The 19,137-nt window shown below is 43.8% G+C and overlaps 1 protein-coding gene across 16 annotated transcripts in view; it reads left to right on the forward strand.

Annotated features, from left to right (window-relative positions):
• The window catches only part of DTNA (dystrobrevin alpha), a 450,665-nt gene that overhangs the window by 269,178 nt on the left and 162,350 nt on the right, over nucleotides 1-19,137 (forward strand). For all 16 annotated transcript variants that reach the window (XM_069731276.1, XM_069731277.1, XM_069731274.1 and 13 more), the window contains exon 2: nucleotides 5,141-5,208. In XM_069731276.1, coding sequence (XP_069587377.1) covers nucleotides 5,142-5,208 — 67 coding nt within the window. In that variant the 5' untranslated portion in view covers nucleotide 5,141. The remainder of the gene's footprint in view (nucleotides 1-5,140; nucleotides 5,209-19,137) is intronic.

Below are 19,137 nucleotides of genomic sequence, written 5' to 3' on the forward strand. Positions count from 1 at the left end.
CTTCCTTTCTGATTGCATTATACATAGACTTGTGTAGGAGCACAACATGTGCATGAATATCAGAGAGGATGTGAAAATCACATTGACTTGCAAAAGGCTTAAATAATTCATAAAAACATTTTTGATTCGTATGAATTAAGCATTTCTCCTTGTTTCCTGCACCGTGAGGATGAGCGGAGCATTATTCATTCCTATTCAAGGGTCCCTTCTTGTGAGTTGGAAGTCAGCGTTTTGTACAGCAGTAGCCATGAAAATGTTATTTTAGTTGACGTTTGTTTAGTGGAAATGATGTCTGGAATAACTTACTAAACGGAAGAAAGATAGCCTCCTGTTCTAGTCAGAACTAAACACGGTGAGGAGAATATAAGAGCTGGTGGGAAGTGAATTTCAGAAGCAGTCCATAATACTTTCAGAAACCTGGTATAGTTATTAGCCCCCTCATCACCTCTTAGATCTGACTTATGAGTAACTCCATAGTGTAATTAACTGTGATACAGCGATGGTACTATTTTACTACAATAAATGTGTTATTACTGTTGGCCACTTACAAAGGAGTCCGAATCTTGGTTTGCTGACTCCACAGCCCTGCTTACTAAGACTCAGCCATTTAAAGGGTTTGTTCGCTACTTGACAGTCCCTTATTAATAGCTCAATTATGCAGCTTAAATGGAAAAACTGTGCAGTTACTTCCCAGTAGAGACAGCGCTGAGATAGGAGGAATGGCGCTTGTCCAGTTGGGTTGTTGGAATGATGCCGGTCCGGTTGGTACGTTTGTGCTATGGTATGCCGCAGTTTGGCGCTGTTAATAAGGGTTTGTCCAGAAGTGGACCTCAGCTGTAATGCATGTATTGTAGGTCTCTGGTAACTCTTCTTTTAATAATTTGTACATTTTGCACTTGCGGTACTGGAACCAAAGATGAGACGTGGGTAATGCATGAAAACTTGCTGATCTCTGGTGGGGTCTAACCTTGGGGACCCCCTCACAATCCTGAGAACTGAATGGAGTGGTAGTCAATCATTCACATCACAAGACCATACATTGCTTTTAGGACTGCTGGAAGAGCTGACTTGAGTTCTCAGAGGAGCCGCACATGCTTTAATGTCATGATTCCCATGTCACTCTGTAGTTTTGGGAATCTGTAGGAACCCAGAGATCTGCAAGGTATTACCTATCCCACAAATAGGTGAGAACTTCATGTTTTCATACTAACCATTTAATGACAATTTTAGTGATATAGATCCATATTTTATCAGAAATTACCAGGTTTTGGCCACCATGTTTTCTTCTTAGGTTGCTATTCTTTTGGATATTTAGATCTATGACTTTAGCCCATAGAAGTGACCTGAAAATAACATACAGGGCTATGGCTTGTTCATATTCCCTGCCTCTTCTCTCTATCTGTCACCAGAAAATAGCAGTACAATAGTGAAATTTCTGCTGATGGCTTCTCGGTAAATGAAGAAACTGTTAATTAGGAAAATAACCCTATGCTTTCACAATGGAAAGTGGGTTGAAGGTGCAATATACATTGCACAGGATAAAATGCAGCAAAATTCTAGTCATTGAAAGGGAACCAAACCGGTCCAATCTCAGGCATCAATCAGAGCCTGGCTCAGAGCGTACCAGAGAAAACATGGCTTGAAAACTGGCTTGGGAAAACATGTAGAGTGGAGACTAGTCTGGATATCCCCATCCACCAGCCAGCTTTTCCAGGAGATGCTCCAGGTGATTGACAGGTCTGTCACTGGTTGCACACATGGAAGAAACTTGCCAACTACTTGGATCGGCACAGGAGAAAGTCGCCCATTGGCGGCACCGGGCTAGTCTAGTCTCTGCTTATGGACACCGGTTCTTGAGACTATATTTTCTCTGAAACCCCAAAGCATTTCATAGAATAATATACCTGGCTGCAATCATTTAGTCAGACTTTGATTCATGCTGTCCGTAGTTTGGGCAGAATGAATAGAATGACAGGTTCTCTGTAAAGTGAATCCTGTCTTCCAATCTCCTTGTTCAATGTTTGGTTTTCTAAATCTTAGATTAAAAAGGATTGTGTAATTTGTACACGTGCCGTCTACTTAGGTGGTCTGTGAATTATTATCGACATAGGCTTTGGAGAAAAACTCAGATTTACTGCAACGAGGAACGTTTAATTAGGTTTGGCAGCTTCTAAAAACATTTTTATTTTTCTGTGGACTCAGACTTATCTTGTGCGATAGCTGTATGCACTTTGAGTAATATTAATAAGTACAAACTTGCCAAGTGCTAGGATTAGCTGTAAGCCACTGCAGCAAATCAGAATGCATGAAACCGGATTCCTATAAGAATTTTTTTCCATATTTGAAAACTTCTAATCAAAGTTCCTCGAGCATAGCAAATTCTGAAAATGATTGGAATTATTCTGCTGTCAGGTATATATGGACCTTTTTGTATTCATGATGTATTTAATTCATGGTGTTACAATTACAGTTTTTTTCTGTGTGTACGGTTATGGACTATAAGATGAAAAAAAATTATGGAGCGTGTGCAGTCACCTGAAACGCGTCGATGTACCATGTAACTTGTCGTTGATTCTGTTTTATCCTCCACTGAGCTCTTTCAGTGAATAAAGAAGTTCGTTGAGCTGGATTTTCTCCTGTTGTGTGACTCTAAGATGAACCCACATTTGTAGGACATCCCCTGCTTCTCTCAGACATTTAGGCTATGTGCACACGTTGCAGAATTCCTGCAGCGTTTTTTTTTCCATGCAGAAACACTGCAGATCCGCAAGTGATTTACAGTACAATGTAAAAAATGCTGTGCTAATGGTGCAGAAACATCCGCACGGAAAACGCAGCGGATTAAAAGAAGGAGCATGTCAATTCTTTGTGCGGATCTGCAGCGTTTCTGCACCCACTCCATAATAGAAATCCGCAGGTGTAAAAACGCATGAAATCCGCACAGAATCCGCAACAAAAACGCACAAAATCCGCATAAAAAATGCTCAGATTTTGACCTGCGTTTTTTGCCAAGAGATACAGAATCCGCACAGAAAATTCCACAGGCAAATCCGTAACGTGTGCACATAGCCTAGGCACTTCTTTTTAGAAATGATCTGTTCTCACAGTTGTATCTTCCACCTTTAACTGCCATGATAATGTTTTGCAGTAACTTTTCACATCATTTCTATCTTTGGTATCTGTTCAGTATATTTAACATTGAAGATCAAAGACGAAAATAATACTTTCCCATTTAAAAATACGTTGAGGAGATCTTCCCACCGACATTTATCGCCTCTACCGTGGATTGCTCATAAATCAGTGGATGCCTAGACACCTATTGCTAAGTGAGAAAGCCAGTAACTCCTATATAGAGTGGCATACAGTAGATGAGTAATAAATGGGATCTCCAAGAATAGACATTTAATGAGGTCAAGTGACTAGTGCCATAGAGACAAAGTTTCCTACTTAAACAATGTTTGTTTGCTGCCTCCTGGTGAATGACACATATCAGACATATAGCACACATAGCCAAAAACCGTATCTAAAGAATGCGTAATAAGTCAAGATAATGTATAGCTTTATCTGTATATTACGTGAGCTACAATTTTATCTTTCTTACTAAGCTGATATCAATGGAAAGGATGGGAATCCCCGAAATTGCTTGCTTTGACTTTTTCTGCATTTTCAATAGATTTAAATGTGGAGAGCAATTAATATGAATAGTTATTTCTCCATTCCCTTCCTACCTGAATGCGGTGCCCATCTCGCCTGGTATAATGTGGATTGGTGAATCCTCTCTGTCAGACACGTATATTGAAAAAACCATAGACATATGATTTTAGAGAGTAACTTTTCTGGACTTTTTTTGTGCCTTTTGATGTTTTCACGTACAGTTTTTTTAATGGGGTTGTGTTGATGACTACAGTATAATCCCATTTGGGCCAAACTCCATTTTTACAAAGTCTTGGTGTTGTGTTAGAGACCAGGTTCCTGTATATTTTCTAGGTAGTTTAGAATTATATAGGTTATGTCGCTGTTGGTTTTTGAAGTCGTCATTTTTTTAAATCCTGTGCCATCCACCATTTGTGGCTACTTGATTATTTTACTTAATGAATGTTACTAAAATTTAAATTTTTTTTGACTCCAAAAGATTGTTGTTATGATGTCAAGTTTACAAAGCCACCTTAAAGAAAAGAAATCTAAAAATTCAGGTTTGTTGACATGCTCATAGGACCCGATGAAGCTCTGATCTTTGCTGCTGTTTGTAGGGTCCTTGCACTGAGTGTCTTAGTTGTCCATACCATCGCATAAGTCATTACAAAGATCTGGCAAGTAAGACATCCGCTCTTCAGGATAGTAGTGAAGGATAGATTCTCTCCGCAGAATCACAAAGATTTATTTTTGACCACTGCGTTCCCTCCATGGCAGAACTGCAGATCCCTCCAGAACAAAAGCCTGGCCATCAGAATTAGACCCCAGCGCCTGGGACCTCTTTGAGCAGTGTCGGACTGGAGTGCCAAGAGCCCATCAGTAACCCCAGGGCCCCATTTTTCAGCTACATGCAAATGCGACATTATCCTCAATTACAAATGTATGAGCTGGCAGATTGGTATATGATTTAGATGCTGCCTTTGTCTTTTCTGTTCATAGCGATTCAAGTATATAGTGCCAAGTACTGTTCATATAAGTGGTTGGCGGCCTCTTGCACAGGGGCCCACCGGAGAATTATCCTGCTCTCCTGTGGGTCAGTCCAAACCTGCCCTTGATTCTGACATTTCCAGGCTTAGCTGAATGTGTACTGTATAAATGATATTAAATATATTATGTAATTTATCGTTTGTTGTATATTTCTGAATGTCTTGTTGTATTGACCTTCTCAAAGTGTAATGCTTATAAATAATGTGACATTCTTAGATAATCGCTCAATTTATTGTAATGAGCGCCTTTGTTTAGCATCATACACAAGGAATATGTTGGTGTTTTCACATAACTGCGTTATCAAATCTTTTCAATAGCCTAATAAATTTAGATATCTGTTATGTAAATGTGTTGAATCTTTCTCTAAAAATGAATCTTTTTTAATGCCTTGCAATAAATATCCTCCCCTTGTTTCGCTTCTCATCTCCTCGTGCTTCATCTTGATTTTGTTTCTTTACAGAATGATTGAAGACTGTGGGAAAAGGGGGAATAACATGGCCGACAGAAGGCAGTTGTTTGCAGAAATGCGTGAGTAGCATCTTTTAGCTTTTAGATTTTTTTAGTCCTGTTTTACAGACTGACTGGATTAAAGGGACACTGTCACCTGAATTTGGAGGGAACAATCTTCAGCCATGGAGGCGGGGTTTTTGGGTGTTTGATTCACCCTTTCCTTAACCGCTGGCTGCATGCTGGCTGCAATATTGGATTGAAGTTCATTCTCTGTCCTCCGTAGTACATGCCTGCACAAGGCAATCTTGCCTTGTGCAGGCATGTACTACGGAGGACAGAGAATGAACTTCAATCCAATATTGCAGCCAGCATGCATCCAGCGGTTAAGGAAAGGGTGAATCAAACACCCAAAAACCCCGCCTCCATGGCTGAAGATTGTTCCCTCCAAATTCAGGTGACAGTGTCCCTTTAACCCCTTAGCGACCGCCGATACGCCTTTTAACGGCGGCCGCTAAGGGTACTTAAACCACAGCGCCGTTAATTAACGGCGCTGTGGAAAAAGTGTACAGCGCCCCCCACAGGCCGATTTTCTCCGGGGTCTCGGCTGCCGAGGGTAGCCGAGACCCCAGAGAACATGATTCGGGGGGTTTTTAACCCTCCCCGCATTTGCGATCGCCGGTAATTAACCGTTTACCGGCGATCGCAAAAAAAAAAGCGATCTCTTTTTAATTTCTCTGTCCTCCGATGTGATCGCACATCGGAGGACAGAGAAAAGGGGTCCCAGGTGACCCCCCAATACTCACCTAGCTCCCCCGATGCTCCTCGTGTCTCCCGGTGGGCGCCGCCATCTTCAAAATGGCGGGCGCATGCGCAGTGCGCCCGCTGGCCGGCACCGGGAGAATCTTTGGGGTCTCGGCTGCCTGGGGTAGCCGAGACCCCAAAGAGCATGATCGGGGGTCGGTTTTAGCGACCCCTGTTTTGCGATCGCCGGTAATTAACTGTTTACCGGCGACCGCAAAAAAAAAAAAAAAAAAAGTAAAGTGTAATTCTCTGTCCTCTGATGTGATCGCACATCAGAGGACAGAGAAATAGGGGGATTCGGGGACCCTAGCATACTCACCTAGGTCCCTGGATCCTCTTGCTGCTCCTCCTGGCCGCCGGCAGAAGAACATGGCGGACGCATGCCCAGTGCGCCCGCCATCTGTCTCCATCTGCCGGCCGGCAGGAGAACAGCGGTTAGGGCTAAAATTAGGGTTAGGGTTAGGGGTAGGGGTAGGGTAGGGTTAGGGGTAGGGTTAGGGTTAGGGGTAGGGTTAGGGGTAGGGTTAGGGGTAGGGTTAGGGTAGGGGTAGGGTTAGGGCTAGGGTTAGGTTAGGAGTAGGGTTACGGCTAGGGTAAGGTTAGGGGTAGGGTTAGGTTAGGGTTACGGCTAGGGTTAGGTTAGGGGTAGGGTTAGGTTAGGGTTAGGGGTAGGGTTAGGTTAGGGGTAGGGTTGGGGCTAAATTTAGGGTTAGGGTTGGGGCTAAATTTAGGGTTAGGGTTGGGGCTAAATTTAGGGTTAGGGTTGGGGCTAAATTTAGGGTTAGGCTTCTTTCACACTTACGTCGGTACGGGGCCGTCGCAATGCGTCGGCCCGACATACCGACGCACGTTGTGAAAATTGTGCACAACGTGGGCATCAGCTGTAGTTTTTCAACGCATCCGCTGCCCAATCTGTGTCCTGGGGAGGAGGGGGCGGAGTTACGGCCACGCATGCGCGGTCAGAAATGGCGGATGCGACGTACAAAAAAACGTTTCATTGAACGTTTTTTTGTGCCGACGCTCCGCCAAAACACAACTGATCCAGTGCACGACGGACGCGACGTGTGGCCATCCGTCACGATCCGTCGGCAATACTATGGGCAAAAAACGCATCCTGCGGGCACATTTGCAGGATCCGTTTCTTGTCCAAAACGACGGATTGCGACGGAATGCCAAACAACGCAAGTGTGAAAGTAGCCTTAGGGCTAGGGTTAGGGTTGGTGCTAAAGTTAGGGCTAGGGTTGGGGCTAAAGTTAGGGTTAGAGCTGGGATTAGGTTTAGGGTTTGGATTAGGGTTGGTATTAGGGTTAGGGTTGGCATTAGGGTTACGCTTGGGATTAGGGTTAGGTTTGGGATTAGGGTTAAGGTTAGGGTTGTGATTAGGGGTGTATTGGGATTAGGGTTAGGTTTGAGGTTAGGGTTGAGATTAGGATTAGGGGTGTGTTGGATTTAGGGTTTTGATTAGGGTTATGGTTAGGGTTGACATTAGGGTTGTTTTGGGGTAATGGTTGTGATTATGGTTAGGGTTAGTGATTAGGATTATGGATCAGGTTGGGATTAGGGTTAGGGGTTGGAGCTAGAATTGGGGGGTTTCCACTGTTTAGGTACATCAGGGGGTCTCCAAACACGACAGCCAATTTTGCGCTCAAAAAGTCAAATGGTGCTCCCTCCCTTCTGAGCTCTGCCGTGCGCCCAAACAGTGGGTTACCCCCACATATGGGGCATCAGTGTACTCGGGATAAATTGGACAACAACTTCTGGGGTCCAATTTCTCTTGTTACCCTTGTGAAAATAAAAACTTGGGGGCTACAATATCTTTTTTGTGAAAAAAAAAAATATTTTTTATTTTCACGACTCTGCATTCTAAACTTCTGTGAAGCACTTGGGCATTCAAAGTTCTCACCACACATCTAGATAAGTTCCTTGGGGGGTCTAGTTTCCAAAATGGGGTCACTTGTGGGGGGTTACTACAGTTTAGGTATATCAGGGGCTCTGCAATCGCAACATAATGCCCACAGACCATTCTATCAAAGTCTGCATTCCAAAAAGGCGCTCCTTCCCTTCCGAGCTCTGCCGTGCGCCCAAACAGTGGTTTACCCCCACATATGGGGTACCAGCATACTCAAGACAAATTGGACAACAACTTTTGGGGTCCAATTTCTCGTTACCCTTGTAAAAATAAAAACTTGGGGGCTACAATATCTTTTTTGTGGAAAAAAAAAATATTTTTTATTTTCACGGCTCTGCATTATAAACTTCAGTGAAGCACTTGGGCATTCAAGGTTCTCACCACACATCTAGATAAGTTCCATGGGGGGTCTAGTTTCCAAAATGGGGTCACTTGTGGGGGATTTCTACTGTTTAGGCACATCAGGGGCTCTCCAAACGCGACATGGCGTCCGATCTCAATTCCAGCCAATTCTACATTGAAAAAGTAGCACTCCTTCTCTTCCAAGCTCTGCGGTGCGCCCTAACAGTGGTTTACCCCCACATATTGGGTATCAGCGTACTCAGGAGAAATTGCACAACAACTTTTGTGGTCTAATTTCTCCTGTTACCCTTGTGAAAATAAAAATTTCTGGGCAAAAAGATCATTTTTGTAGAAAAAATGCGATTTTTTTTTTTTTTTCACGGCTCTACGTTATAAACTTCTGTGAAGCACATGGGGGTTCAAAGTGCTCGCCACACATCTAGATAAGTTCCTTAAGGGGTCTATTTTCCAAAATGGTGTCACTTGTGGGGGGTTTCCACTGTTTAGGCACATCAGGGGCTCTCCAAACGCGACATGGCGTCCAATCTCAATTCCAGCCAATTCTACATTGAAAAAGTAAAACGGCGCTCCTTCACTTCCAAGCTCTGCGGTGCGCCCAAACAGTGGTTTACCCTCACATATGGGGTATCGACGTATTCAGGAGAAATCGCACAACAACTTTTGTGGTCTAATTTCTCCTGTTACCCTTGTGAAAATAAGAATTTATGGGTAAAAAGATCATTTTTGTGTAAACAAAAGCGATTTTTTTATTTTCACGGCTCTACGTTATAAACTTCTGTGAAGCACTTGGGGGTTCAAAGTGCTCACCACACATCTAGATAAGTTCCTTAAGGGGTCTAGTTTCCAAAATGGTGTCACTTGTGGGGGGTTTCCACTGTTTAGGCACATCAGGGGCTCTCTAAACGTGACATGGCGTCCGATCTCAATTCCAGCCAATTCTGCATTGAAAAAGTCAAACGGCGCTCCTTCACTTCTAAGTTCTGCGGTGCGCCCTAACAGTGGTTTACCCCCACATATGGGGTATTGGCGTATTCAGGAGAAATTGCATAACAAAATTTATGGTTACATTTCTGTTTTTACACTTGTGAAAATAAAAAAAATGGTTCTGAATTAAGATGTTTGCAAAAAAAAGTTAAATGTTCATTTTTTCCTTCCACATTGTTTCAGTTCCTGTGAAGCACGTAAAGGGTTAATAAACTTCTTGAATGTGGTTTTGAGAACCTTGAGGGGTATAGTTTTTAGAATGGTGTCACACTTCATTATTTTCTATCATATAGACCCCTCAAAATGACTTCAAATGTGATGTGGTCCCTAAAAAAAAATGGTGTTGTAAAAATGAGAAATTGCTGGTCAACTTTTAACCCTTATAACTCCCTAACAAAAAAAAATGTTGTTTCCAAAATTGTGCTGATGTAAAGTAGACATGTGGGAAATGTTATTTATTAACTATTTTTCGTGACATATCTCTCTGATTTAAGGGCATAAAAATACAAAGTTTGAAAATTGCAAAATTTTAAAAATTTTCGCCATATTTCCGTTTTTTTCATAAATAATCGCAAGTAATATCGAAGAAATGTTACCACTAACATGAAGTACAATATGTCACGAAAAAACAATCTCAGAATCAGCGGGATCCGTTGAAGCGTTCCAGAGTTATAACCTCATAAAGTGACAGTGGTCAGAATTGCAAAAATTGGCTCGGTCATTTAGTACCAAATTGGCTCTGTCACTAAGGGGTTAAAGGAGTATTCCAGCCGAAATCATTTAGTCAGATAGTCGGGGGTCCAAATGCTGGGATCCCTGGTGATCTTTAGAACAAGGGATCCTGGTTCCTTTCTCTCCCTTATTACCTTAGCTAAATGATTGCAGAAATAAAAAGTCTGAGAAGGAGTTGTGTGCTTTTGAAGACTATGGAAGCAGTGTAGACAGAAGCGCTGCACTCAGTTGTTTCCTGTAATGGAAACGACTTTAAGTGGAGTAACAGCGCAGCTATAGTCTAATGCGCAGCTATAGTCTAATGCTGGTACATTACCTACAGTGCCTACAAGTAGTATTCAACCCCCTGCAGATTTAGCAGGTTTACACATTTGGAATTAACTTGGCATTGTGACATTTGGACTGTAGATCAGCCTGGAAGTGTGAAATGCACTGCAGCAAAAAAGAATGTTATTTCTTTGTTTATTTTTTTTTTTTAAATTGTGAAAAGTCTTTTCAGAGGGTCATTTATTATTCAACTCCTCAACCCACCAGAATTCTGTTTGGTTCCCCTAAAGTATTAAGAAGTAGTTCAGGCACAAAGAACAATGAGCTTCACATGTTTGGATTAATTATCTCTTTTTCCAGCCTTTTCTGATTTTTTAAGACCCTCCCCAAACTTGTGAACAGCACACATACATGGTCAACATGGGAAAGACAAAGGAGCATTCCAAGGCCATCAGAGACAAGATCGTGGAGGGTCACAAGGCTGGCAAGGGGTACAAAACCCTTTCCAAAAAGTTGGGCCTACCTCTCTCCACTGTTGGGAGCATCATCCGGAAGTGGAAGGCTTATGGAACTACTGTTAGCCTTCCACAGCCTGGACAGTCTTTGAAAGTTTCCTCCCGTGCCGAGGCCAGGCTTGTCCGAAGAGTCAAGGCTAACCCAAGGACAACAAGGAAGGAGCTCCGGGAAGATCTCATGGCAGTGGGGACATTGGTTTCAGTCAATACCATAAGTAATGTACTCCACCACAATGGTCTCCGTTCCAGACGAGCCCGTAAGGTACCTTTACTTCCAAAGCGTCATGTCAAGGCTCGTCTACAGTTTGCTCATGATCACTTGGAAGACTCTGAGACTGACTGGTTCAAGGTTCTCTGGTCTGATGAGACCAAGATCGAGATCTTTGGTACCAACCACACACGTGACGTTTGGAGACTGGATGGCACTGCATACGACCCCAAGAATACCATCCCTACAGTCAAGCATGGTGGTGGCAGCATCATGCTGTGGGGATGTTTCTCAGCCAAGGGGCCTGGCCATCTGGTCCGCATCCATGGGAAGATGGATAGCACGGCCTACCTGGAGATTTTGGCCAAGAGCCTCCGCTCCTCCATCAAGGATCTTAAGATGGGTCGTCATTTCATCTTCCAACAAGACAATGACCCAAAGCACACAGCCAAAAAAACCAAGGCCTGGTTCAGGAGGCAAAAAATCAAGGTGTTGCAGTGGCCCAGTCAGTCTCCTGACCTTAACCCAATTGAAAACTTGTGGAAGGAGCTCAAGATTAAAGTCCACATGAGACACCCAAAGAACCTAGATAACTTGGAGAAGATCTGCATGGAGGAGTGGGCCAAGATAACTCCAGAGACCTGTGCCGGCCTGATCAGGTCTTATAATAGACGATTATTAGCTGTAATTGCAAACAAAGGTTATTGCACAAAATATTAAACCTATGGGTTGAATAATAATTGACCCACACTTTTATGTTTAAAATTTATAAAAATTTAACTGAGCAACAAAACTTTTTGGTTTGTAAGATTTATGCATCTGTTAATAAATCCTGCTCTTGTTTGAAGTTTGAAGGCTCTAACTTATTTGCATCTTATTAAACCTGCTAAATCTGCAGGGGGTTGAATACTACTAGTAGGCACTGTCTCCTGTGTGTAACTGGGGGGTGATTGTTACACACAGGAGACTGATTGCTTCAAAATCCACAAAAAAGGATGATGGCAAACTTGAAAAATACTCTTGAGTGAGTTAAATGTTGCATGTCTATGAGTGACTAATAACACAGCTTTGATGGCTTTGGGTTTTTATAGAATATGGACCAGCGCGCTAGCTATGTCATCTACTGCACCATCAGGGCAACTGTCATTTGGTTTTTTTCCCCAAAAAAACTGTATAACCTCATTTGAGGCAGTCTGTTGGCTCTGAAGTCTGGATTAAAGTAAGCACAGGTCTTAGGAAACTTTGCGCTATGAAGAGCCAAACCTTTAGTTTAATTTTGGAGTAAACCATTGTGATGTTCCCATACAAATGAGGTGCTTGGAGCAACATGATATGGCTCCACGGTTCCAAGCACCCTTCCTTCAACAGTTTTATGATCTGTCACAAGGCTGTCAATCAGTACTGTAATTCAGGGTTAGCCCGTGAAACTGTGGGATTAAGGGTGCTTCAGGCCACGTGGGCTCCTTCAGGGTGCCCGAAGCACCTCAACTTCATATGAATAGGTTATATTTACCCTGGTGTCATAGAATGTTAGAGTTGGAAGGGACCTCCTGGGTCATCTGGTCCAGGTTCCTGTTTCTCCTTTGGCTTACAAATATAGATGTATACTGACAATATACTGAACGTGAGAACATGGCCTTAAAGATATCCATTTTGTTTTTTTCATATTTACTTTTACTCATAAGGAAGGAAGATTAAACAAGTTGTGTGGGAATTAACAATTGATGACCTATACATAGAAAAGGTCACCAACACAAGATCTGTGGTGGCCCAAAACCCAACACCCCCACTGACTGCCTAAAATTTACTTTGGAAACAGTTGGATATAGATAATAAAGGCTCAGAACACAGCCCCATACATTGCTTTGTGGCCATGGCCAAGGGCTGTAGTTTATCTCCTGCAACTCAGTGGTAGATAAGCAATAGTATTGGGCAGAGGCCACTAAGAAGTTTACCTGGGCTGCTATATTCTGTCGCCAGAATGGATTTCAGGTGATCCTTGGGCTGCCGGGTGTTGGATCACCACTAGTCTAATATAGGTCATCAATTGATAAGTCCTGGACAACTTTTTTAAGTGATTCTGCCAAAAACATTAGAAACATGGTACGAACTAGTAGCATTTTCATGAGGAAAATTCCATAGTAATGATTCTCTGTTTTTCTAATAAAAGAAAGGACATTGGAGCACAAAATAAACAAAGCTGTAATTTCTAAACTTGCTTTCACAGCAGAAATAGCTGAGAATTTGGAAACACAATTGGGCCAATTCTATAAAAACCTTTAGATGAAAAAGCCTTAGTGTTGCTCATAGCAAACAATCAGATCACTTTTAAAACCTTCCCTTGAAAAATGAACACCGAATATATTTTCAGGCCCAATTGTGTTCAGTAGAATTTTTTATGACATCATCTATGAACATAAATAATGGGTAATAGAGGAATGAGAATAATAAGCACTACATAATGGCCATTTTCATACCAATGGGAATTATTACTTTTTTTAGCTTTATACTAAGGTAAAGGGAATGTGTTAATGGAAAATAACCTTTTTGTTACCTTAGATTTTTATATTAAATGTTGTTTATTTTAATTATTATTTTTTTTATTTTATATTTTTTAACTATATAAAAATAAAACACAAATCTTGCAATTTTAAAGCTGGCCATTAGGCTTAATCCTAGACTTGCACTTTTTTTACTACACCGAATACCTTTCAACAATCTCATTATCACAGACAGGATTACAATGTCTATTGAAGCAACTACATCTGAGTTAGTTTATTGCTGGTAATTTCTACAGTATATAAAGAACAGGACGTAGGAGTCGAATATTAGTCCTATCTATAGGATAGGTCATCAATGTCTGATCAGTCAAATTTGTAAAAGGGAACGGCCATTCAGGCATGTTGATACGTAATCAATACATTGCTGATTTTCCATCCGGATTTTAAAAAAACAACAGAGGACATTTACCTGCAAAACAAATTTTAACTTTTTGTAAATGTATAGTGTGATGTAGATTTGCTGCTGATGCTCAGCAAATGTAAAAAAAATTGTAAGTGTAAGCATTAATTACGTTGAATTAGACTGAATTGGACTGGAATTGACTGGAAGGTAACAGAATACCAAACCTCTACAATGTTTTGGTTTCTTTCCCCTTTTACTGCCTTACTACTTTCCTTCTTACAATCTCCTGCAATCCCTCAACCTAGTAAAGAACTAGTCATTTCTCCCTCAGTACTCCCCAGCCATCTCGCCTTCTCCTCAGAACTGTTCCTCCACATGCAATCCTTTTTCTCCAGACACACACGGCCACATTATGTCCTATCCGGCTCCCACCTTCTAACGCTCTGTCTGCTACTCCTCATTGCTGGTGACGTATCCCCAAATCCCGACCCTCCCCAACACATCCCCACACTCATTTCTAACCCCCCTGCCACGATCCTCTGCACGTTTTCCCATCCATGACAACCTTATACCCATTCATCCAGCCCCCACTCCCCCGGTCACCTTACCTGGAGCACTATGGAACGCATGCTCCGTCTGCAACAAACTGCCATTTATCCATGACCTCTTCATCATCAACAAACTATCCTTCCTCGGCATCACTGAAACCTGGCTCACCCCCTCTGACTCAGCCATAACAGCTCCTATGGTGGATTCCACCTCTCTCACACCCCTCGCTCCACCAACAAACGTGGTGGAGGAGTTGGCTTGCTCCTGTCCGACACCTGCTCCTTCACTCCAATCCCGCTACCACCCTCTGCTATTCTTCCCTCGTTTGAGGTGCACTCCATCCGCATCTATTCCCCCTCCAACCTACAGCTGGTTGTCATCTACCGCCCCCCAGAACTAGCCATCTCCATCTTTCTTGACCACTTCACCACCTGGCTACTTCATTTCCTCTCTGTTGACATCCCCACTATCATCATGGGTAATTTCATCCCCATTGACACTTCCACCTCAGCTGCCTCTAAACTTTTATCACTGACTGCCTCCTTTGGCCTCACTCAATGGTCCTCTGAGGCCACTCACAAAGATGGCCACCCGCTGGACCTCATCTCCACCCGCCGCTGCTCCTTTACTAATGTCATTAACACACCCCTCCCCCTGTCTGACCACAACCTACTGACATTCTCTTCCCTCTCCTCTCCTCTCCTAGTGTGCAACCCCCACTCCACAAACTCACTAACCCTCGCAGAAATCTCAAACATCTCAACTTGCAATCACTCTCTGAGTCCCTTTTCCCTCTTACAGACATAGCCTCCCTTCATGACACAGATGCTGCTGCCACTTTTTATAACACCACAATAACGGCAACACTCGATTCGGCCGCCCCGCTCATGCATAGCAAAACTCGTACATTCAACAGGCAGCCTTGGCTGACCAGCCTGACCAAAGAACTGAGACGGGCTTCCAGGATCGCTGAGCGGAGATGGAAGCGATCCCGCTCTTCCGCTGACCACTTCACTGCATACAAGCAGTCCCTCGCCAGCTTCAAGTCCACGCTCACTACCGCAAAACAAACTTACTTCTCATCTCTCATATCCTCCCTGTCTCACAACCCTAAACAGCTTTTCAACACTTTCAATTCTCTACTCCGTCCCCCTGTACCCACTCCCTCCCCTCTCATTTCTGCTGAAGACTTTGATCGTATCGATCTTCTGTTTAAAGAAAGAGGCAGAGAAAGCTTTGGCCCACAGCGCCCACTGCCCCTCTTAGCTGCTCAACCCTGCTCCTCCAAAACCAGCTTCTCCACCATGACAGAAGATCAGCTCTCCACCCTCTTGTCAAGATCACAACTCACCACCTGCACGCTCGACCCGCTCCCATCCCACCTTATCCCTAACCTTTCCACAGTCTTCATCCCCACCCTAACGCACCTCTTCAACCTCTCACTCACGTCTTCCACTCATCCTTCAAGCATGCCAAGATCACACCCATCTTCAAAAAGCCCTCCCTCGACCCATCCTCTGTGTCTACTGTAGCTATCGCCCGATATCTCTTCTCCCTTATGCCTCCAAATTACTGGAGCAACACGTCCATCTTGAACTGTCCTCCCACCTCTCCTTCTGCTCCCTCTTTGATAGGTTACAATCTGGCTTCCGTCCCCATCACTCAACTGAAACTGCCCTAACTAAAGTCACCAATGACCTACTGTCAGGAGCAAGCGACACTACTCTGTCCTCCTTCTTCTGGACCTGTCTTCTGCCTTCGACACTGTGGACCACTCCCTTCTGCTACAGATCCTCTCATCTCTTGGCATCACAGACTTGGCCCTATCCTGGATTTCGTCATATTTGACAGACCGAACATTCAGTGTCTCCCTCCCCCACACCACCTCCTCACTTCGCCCCTTGTCAGTCGGTGTTCCCCAAGGCTCTGTTTTAGGACCCCTACTCTTCTCCATCTACACCTTCGGCCTTGGACAGCTCATAGAATCCCACGGTATGCAGTACCATCTCTACGCCGACGACACGCAGATCTACGAGTCTATCCGGACCTGACCTCACCTCCTTACTTACCAAAATCCCTCACTGTCTGTCTGCTATTTCAGCCTTCTTTTCTGCTCGCTTTCTACAACTGAACAAGGACAAAACAGAATTCATCATCTTTCCCCATCTCACTCAACCCCTCCAAAAGACCTATCCATCAATGTCAATGGCTGCTCACTTTCCCCAGTCCCACACACCCGGTGCCTCGGGGTGATCCTCGACTCTGCCCTCTCTTTCAAGCCACATATCCAAGCCCTTGCCTCCTCCTGCTGTCTCAAACTCAAAAATATTTCCCGGATCCGTGCATTCCTTGACCGCGACACCACAAAAACACTAGTGTATGCCCTTATCATCTCCTGCCTTGACTACTGCAACCTCCTACTCTCTGGACTCCCTTCTAGCACTCTGGCACCACTCCAATCCATCCTACACTCTTCTGCCCAACTAATCAACCTGTCTCCCCGCTATTCCCCAGCCTCTCCCCTATGCCGAGCCCTTCACTGGCTTCCTATCGCCCAGAGACTCCAGTTCAAACCCCTCACAATGACATACAAAGATATCCACAACCTATCTCCTCCATACATCTGTGACATGGTCTCCCGGTACCTAGTACCTACCTACACGCAACCTCCGATCATCTCAAGACCTCCTTCTCTACTCCCCCCTCATCTCTTCTTCCCACAACCGCATCCAAGACTTCTCCCGTGCTTCCCCCATGCTCTGGAACTCTCTACCCCAACACATCAGACTCTCGCCTACCATTGAAACCTTCAAAAAGAACCTGAAGACTCACCTCTTCTGACAAGCCTACAGCCTGCAGTGATCCTCAACCTACGGAACCGCCACACAACCTACTCTACCCTCTCCTAGTGTATCCTCACCCATCCCCTGCAGACTGTGAGCCATCGCGGGCAGGGTCCTCCCTCCTTATGTACCTGTGTGCCTTGTTTTTTTGCTCATGTTTAATGTATTTGTCTATATTTGCCCCGTATTCACATGTAAAGCGCCATGGAATAAATGGCGCTATAAAAATGTATAATAATAATTAAATTCCCTAAGGGACATTCTCAAAAACCCTGTTAGGGCATTATGACTTAAGTGACGGGTTCCTAGCTAGTGATTTTCATCAATTAGCTGAAGCAGAAAGTTGCCATAAAGAGCAGTACCCACCCTGGAGGAATCAACTGTACTGGAAGCAGATGACCAATTGATTTCTGGGGGCACCACGTATTGCTTAATTTTTCTTGTGGTGATGCTGTAGGGGATGAACACTTGTTACTTAGTTTCCACCATGACTTCTAGCTGCCTGCTTGAGGGTCTAGCAGTGAGAATCTATACACCGGACCCCGGATCTGCAGCCCGGTCAGTATCTGTGATTACTGGATGGGAGCCCTGTGAATTGCCTCCTACCTGAAGGCTTCCACTGCTTCTCTTTTGGTTACCTGGGCTGGCATGACAATAATAATAATAATCTTTATTTTTATATAGCGCTAACATATTCTGCAGCGTTTTACAGTTTGCACACATTATCATCACTGTGCCCAATGAGGCTCACAATCTAGAATCCGTACCAGTATGTTTTTGGAGTGTGGGAGGAAACTGGAGAACCCGGAGGAAACCCACGCAAACACGGAGAGAACATACAAACTCCTTGCAGATGTTGCCTTGGTGGGATTTGAACCCAGGACTACAGCGCTGTAAGGCTGCAGTGCTAACCACTGAGCCACCGTGCCGCCCACATTGTGTATTCCTCATTGCTCAATGACGGCATCGCTCCAGCCCAGCAAATCAAAAGGGGAGCCACTGATGCCTTCCAGTAGGAGGCTGTTTACAGGGCTTCCATCCAGTGGTCATGGAATACTGACTTGGCTGTGGCCCGGTGAATCGATTCTCTCATCTCTATTTACCAACAATTATTTTCTTTTACTGATAAGTCTTGCCTAGTGTAAAAATGACAACTGCCCCAGTTCTGTTTGACACGTTCCAGTAAGGACACTATGACTACATTGCATGTAACTGCTGCAGCCAATCGCTGGGCTCAGTCATGATTCCAAGGTTGACAACAAAATACCTCTGAGCAGTGATTGGCGGCAGCAGTCATGAAAGCTGTAGTCATGATGTCCTTGCTGCGGCCTGTCAACCCAGACTGAGGGCAGTGCTGGTTTGCCGACGCTGGAGCGGGGAGGGAAAGTACAGCTGTTTTTCTTATATTTACCCTAAGCCTTTACAGTAATTAAATAATTGTTGGAAAACTCCTTCAAGGAATAATTACATCTGTTACAGGACTGAGCCTGAACAAAAGAAAGTAAGGCAGACAATGAGGGATTACGTTATATAGTTGCCAAATTCTGTACTAGGCCTCATTCAGACATCCGTGTTGCACGTACGTGGGGTCTCCATTTTATTCACAAACGCAGCTTGTACCCATTATAATCTATGGTGCTATTCACATGTGCTTATTTTTTCTATGGAACGTGTGTCCATGCAAAACTCACGGAGACATGATTGTTTTTTTCTGGTATCACAAATAAAAAGTGAAAAAGACGTACAGCACACGGATGTCACCTCTGTACAATCCATGTCTGAATTTAATATTGTAAAGGATAGGAGAAGCTTTGTCATGTCTCCATCCATGAAAAACATTGATGGTGAAAACGGACATACGGATTGTACACTGATCCAAAACACTGATGACCCCGGTACCATTTTGTCCCATACATGCTTAATCTTGGATGC

The sequence above is a fragment of the Ranitomeya imitator genome, chromosome 6 (genome assembly GCF_032444005.1).
Source record: "Ranitomeya imitator isolate aRanImi1 chromosome 6, aRanImi1.pri, whole genome shotgun sequence".
Classification (NCBI taxonomy): domain Eukaryota; kingdom Metazoa; phylum Chordata; class Amphibia; order Anura; family Dendrobatidae; genus Ranitomeya; species Ranitomeya imitator.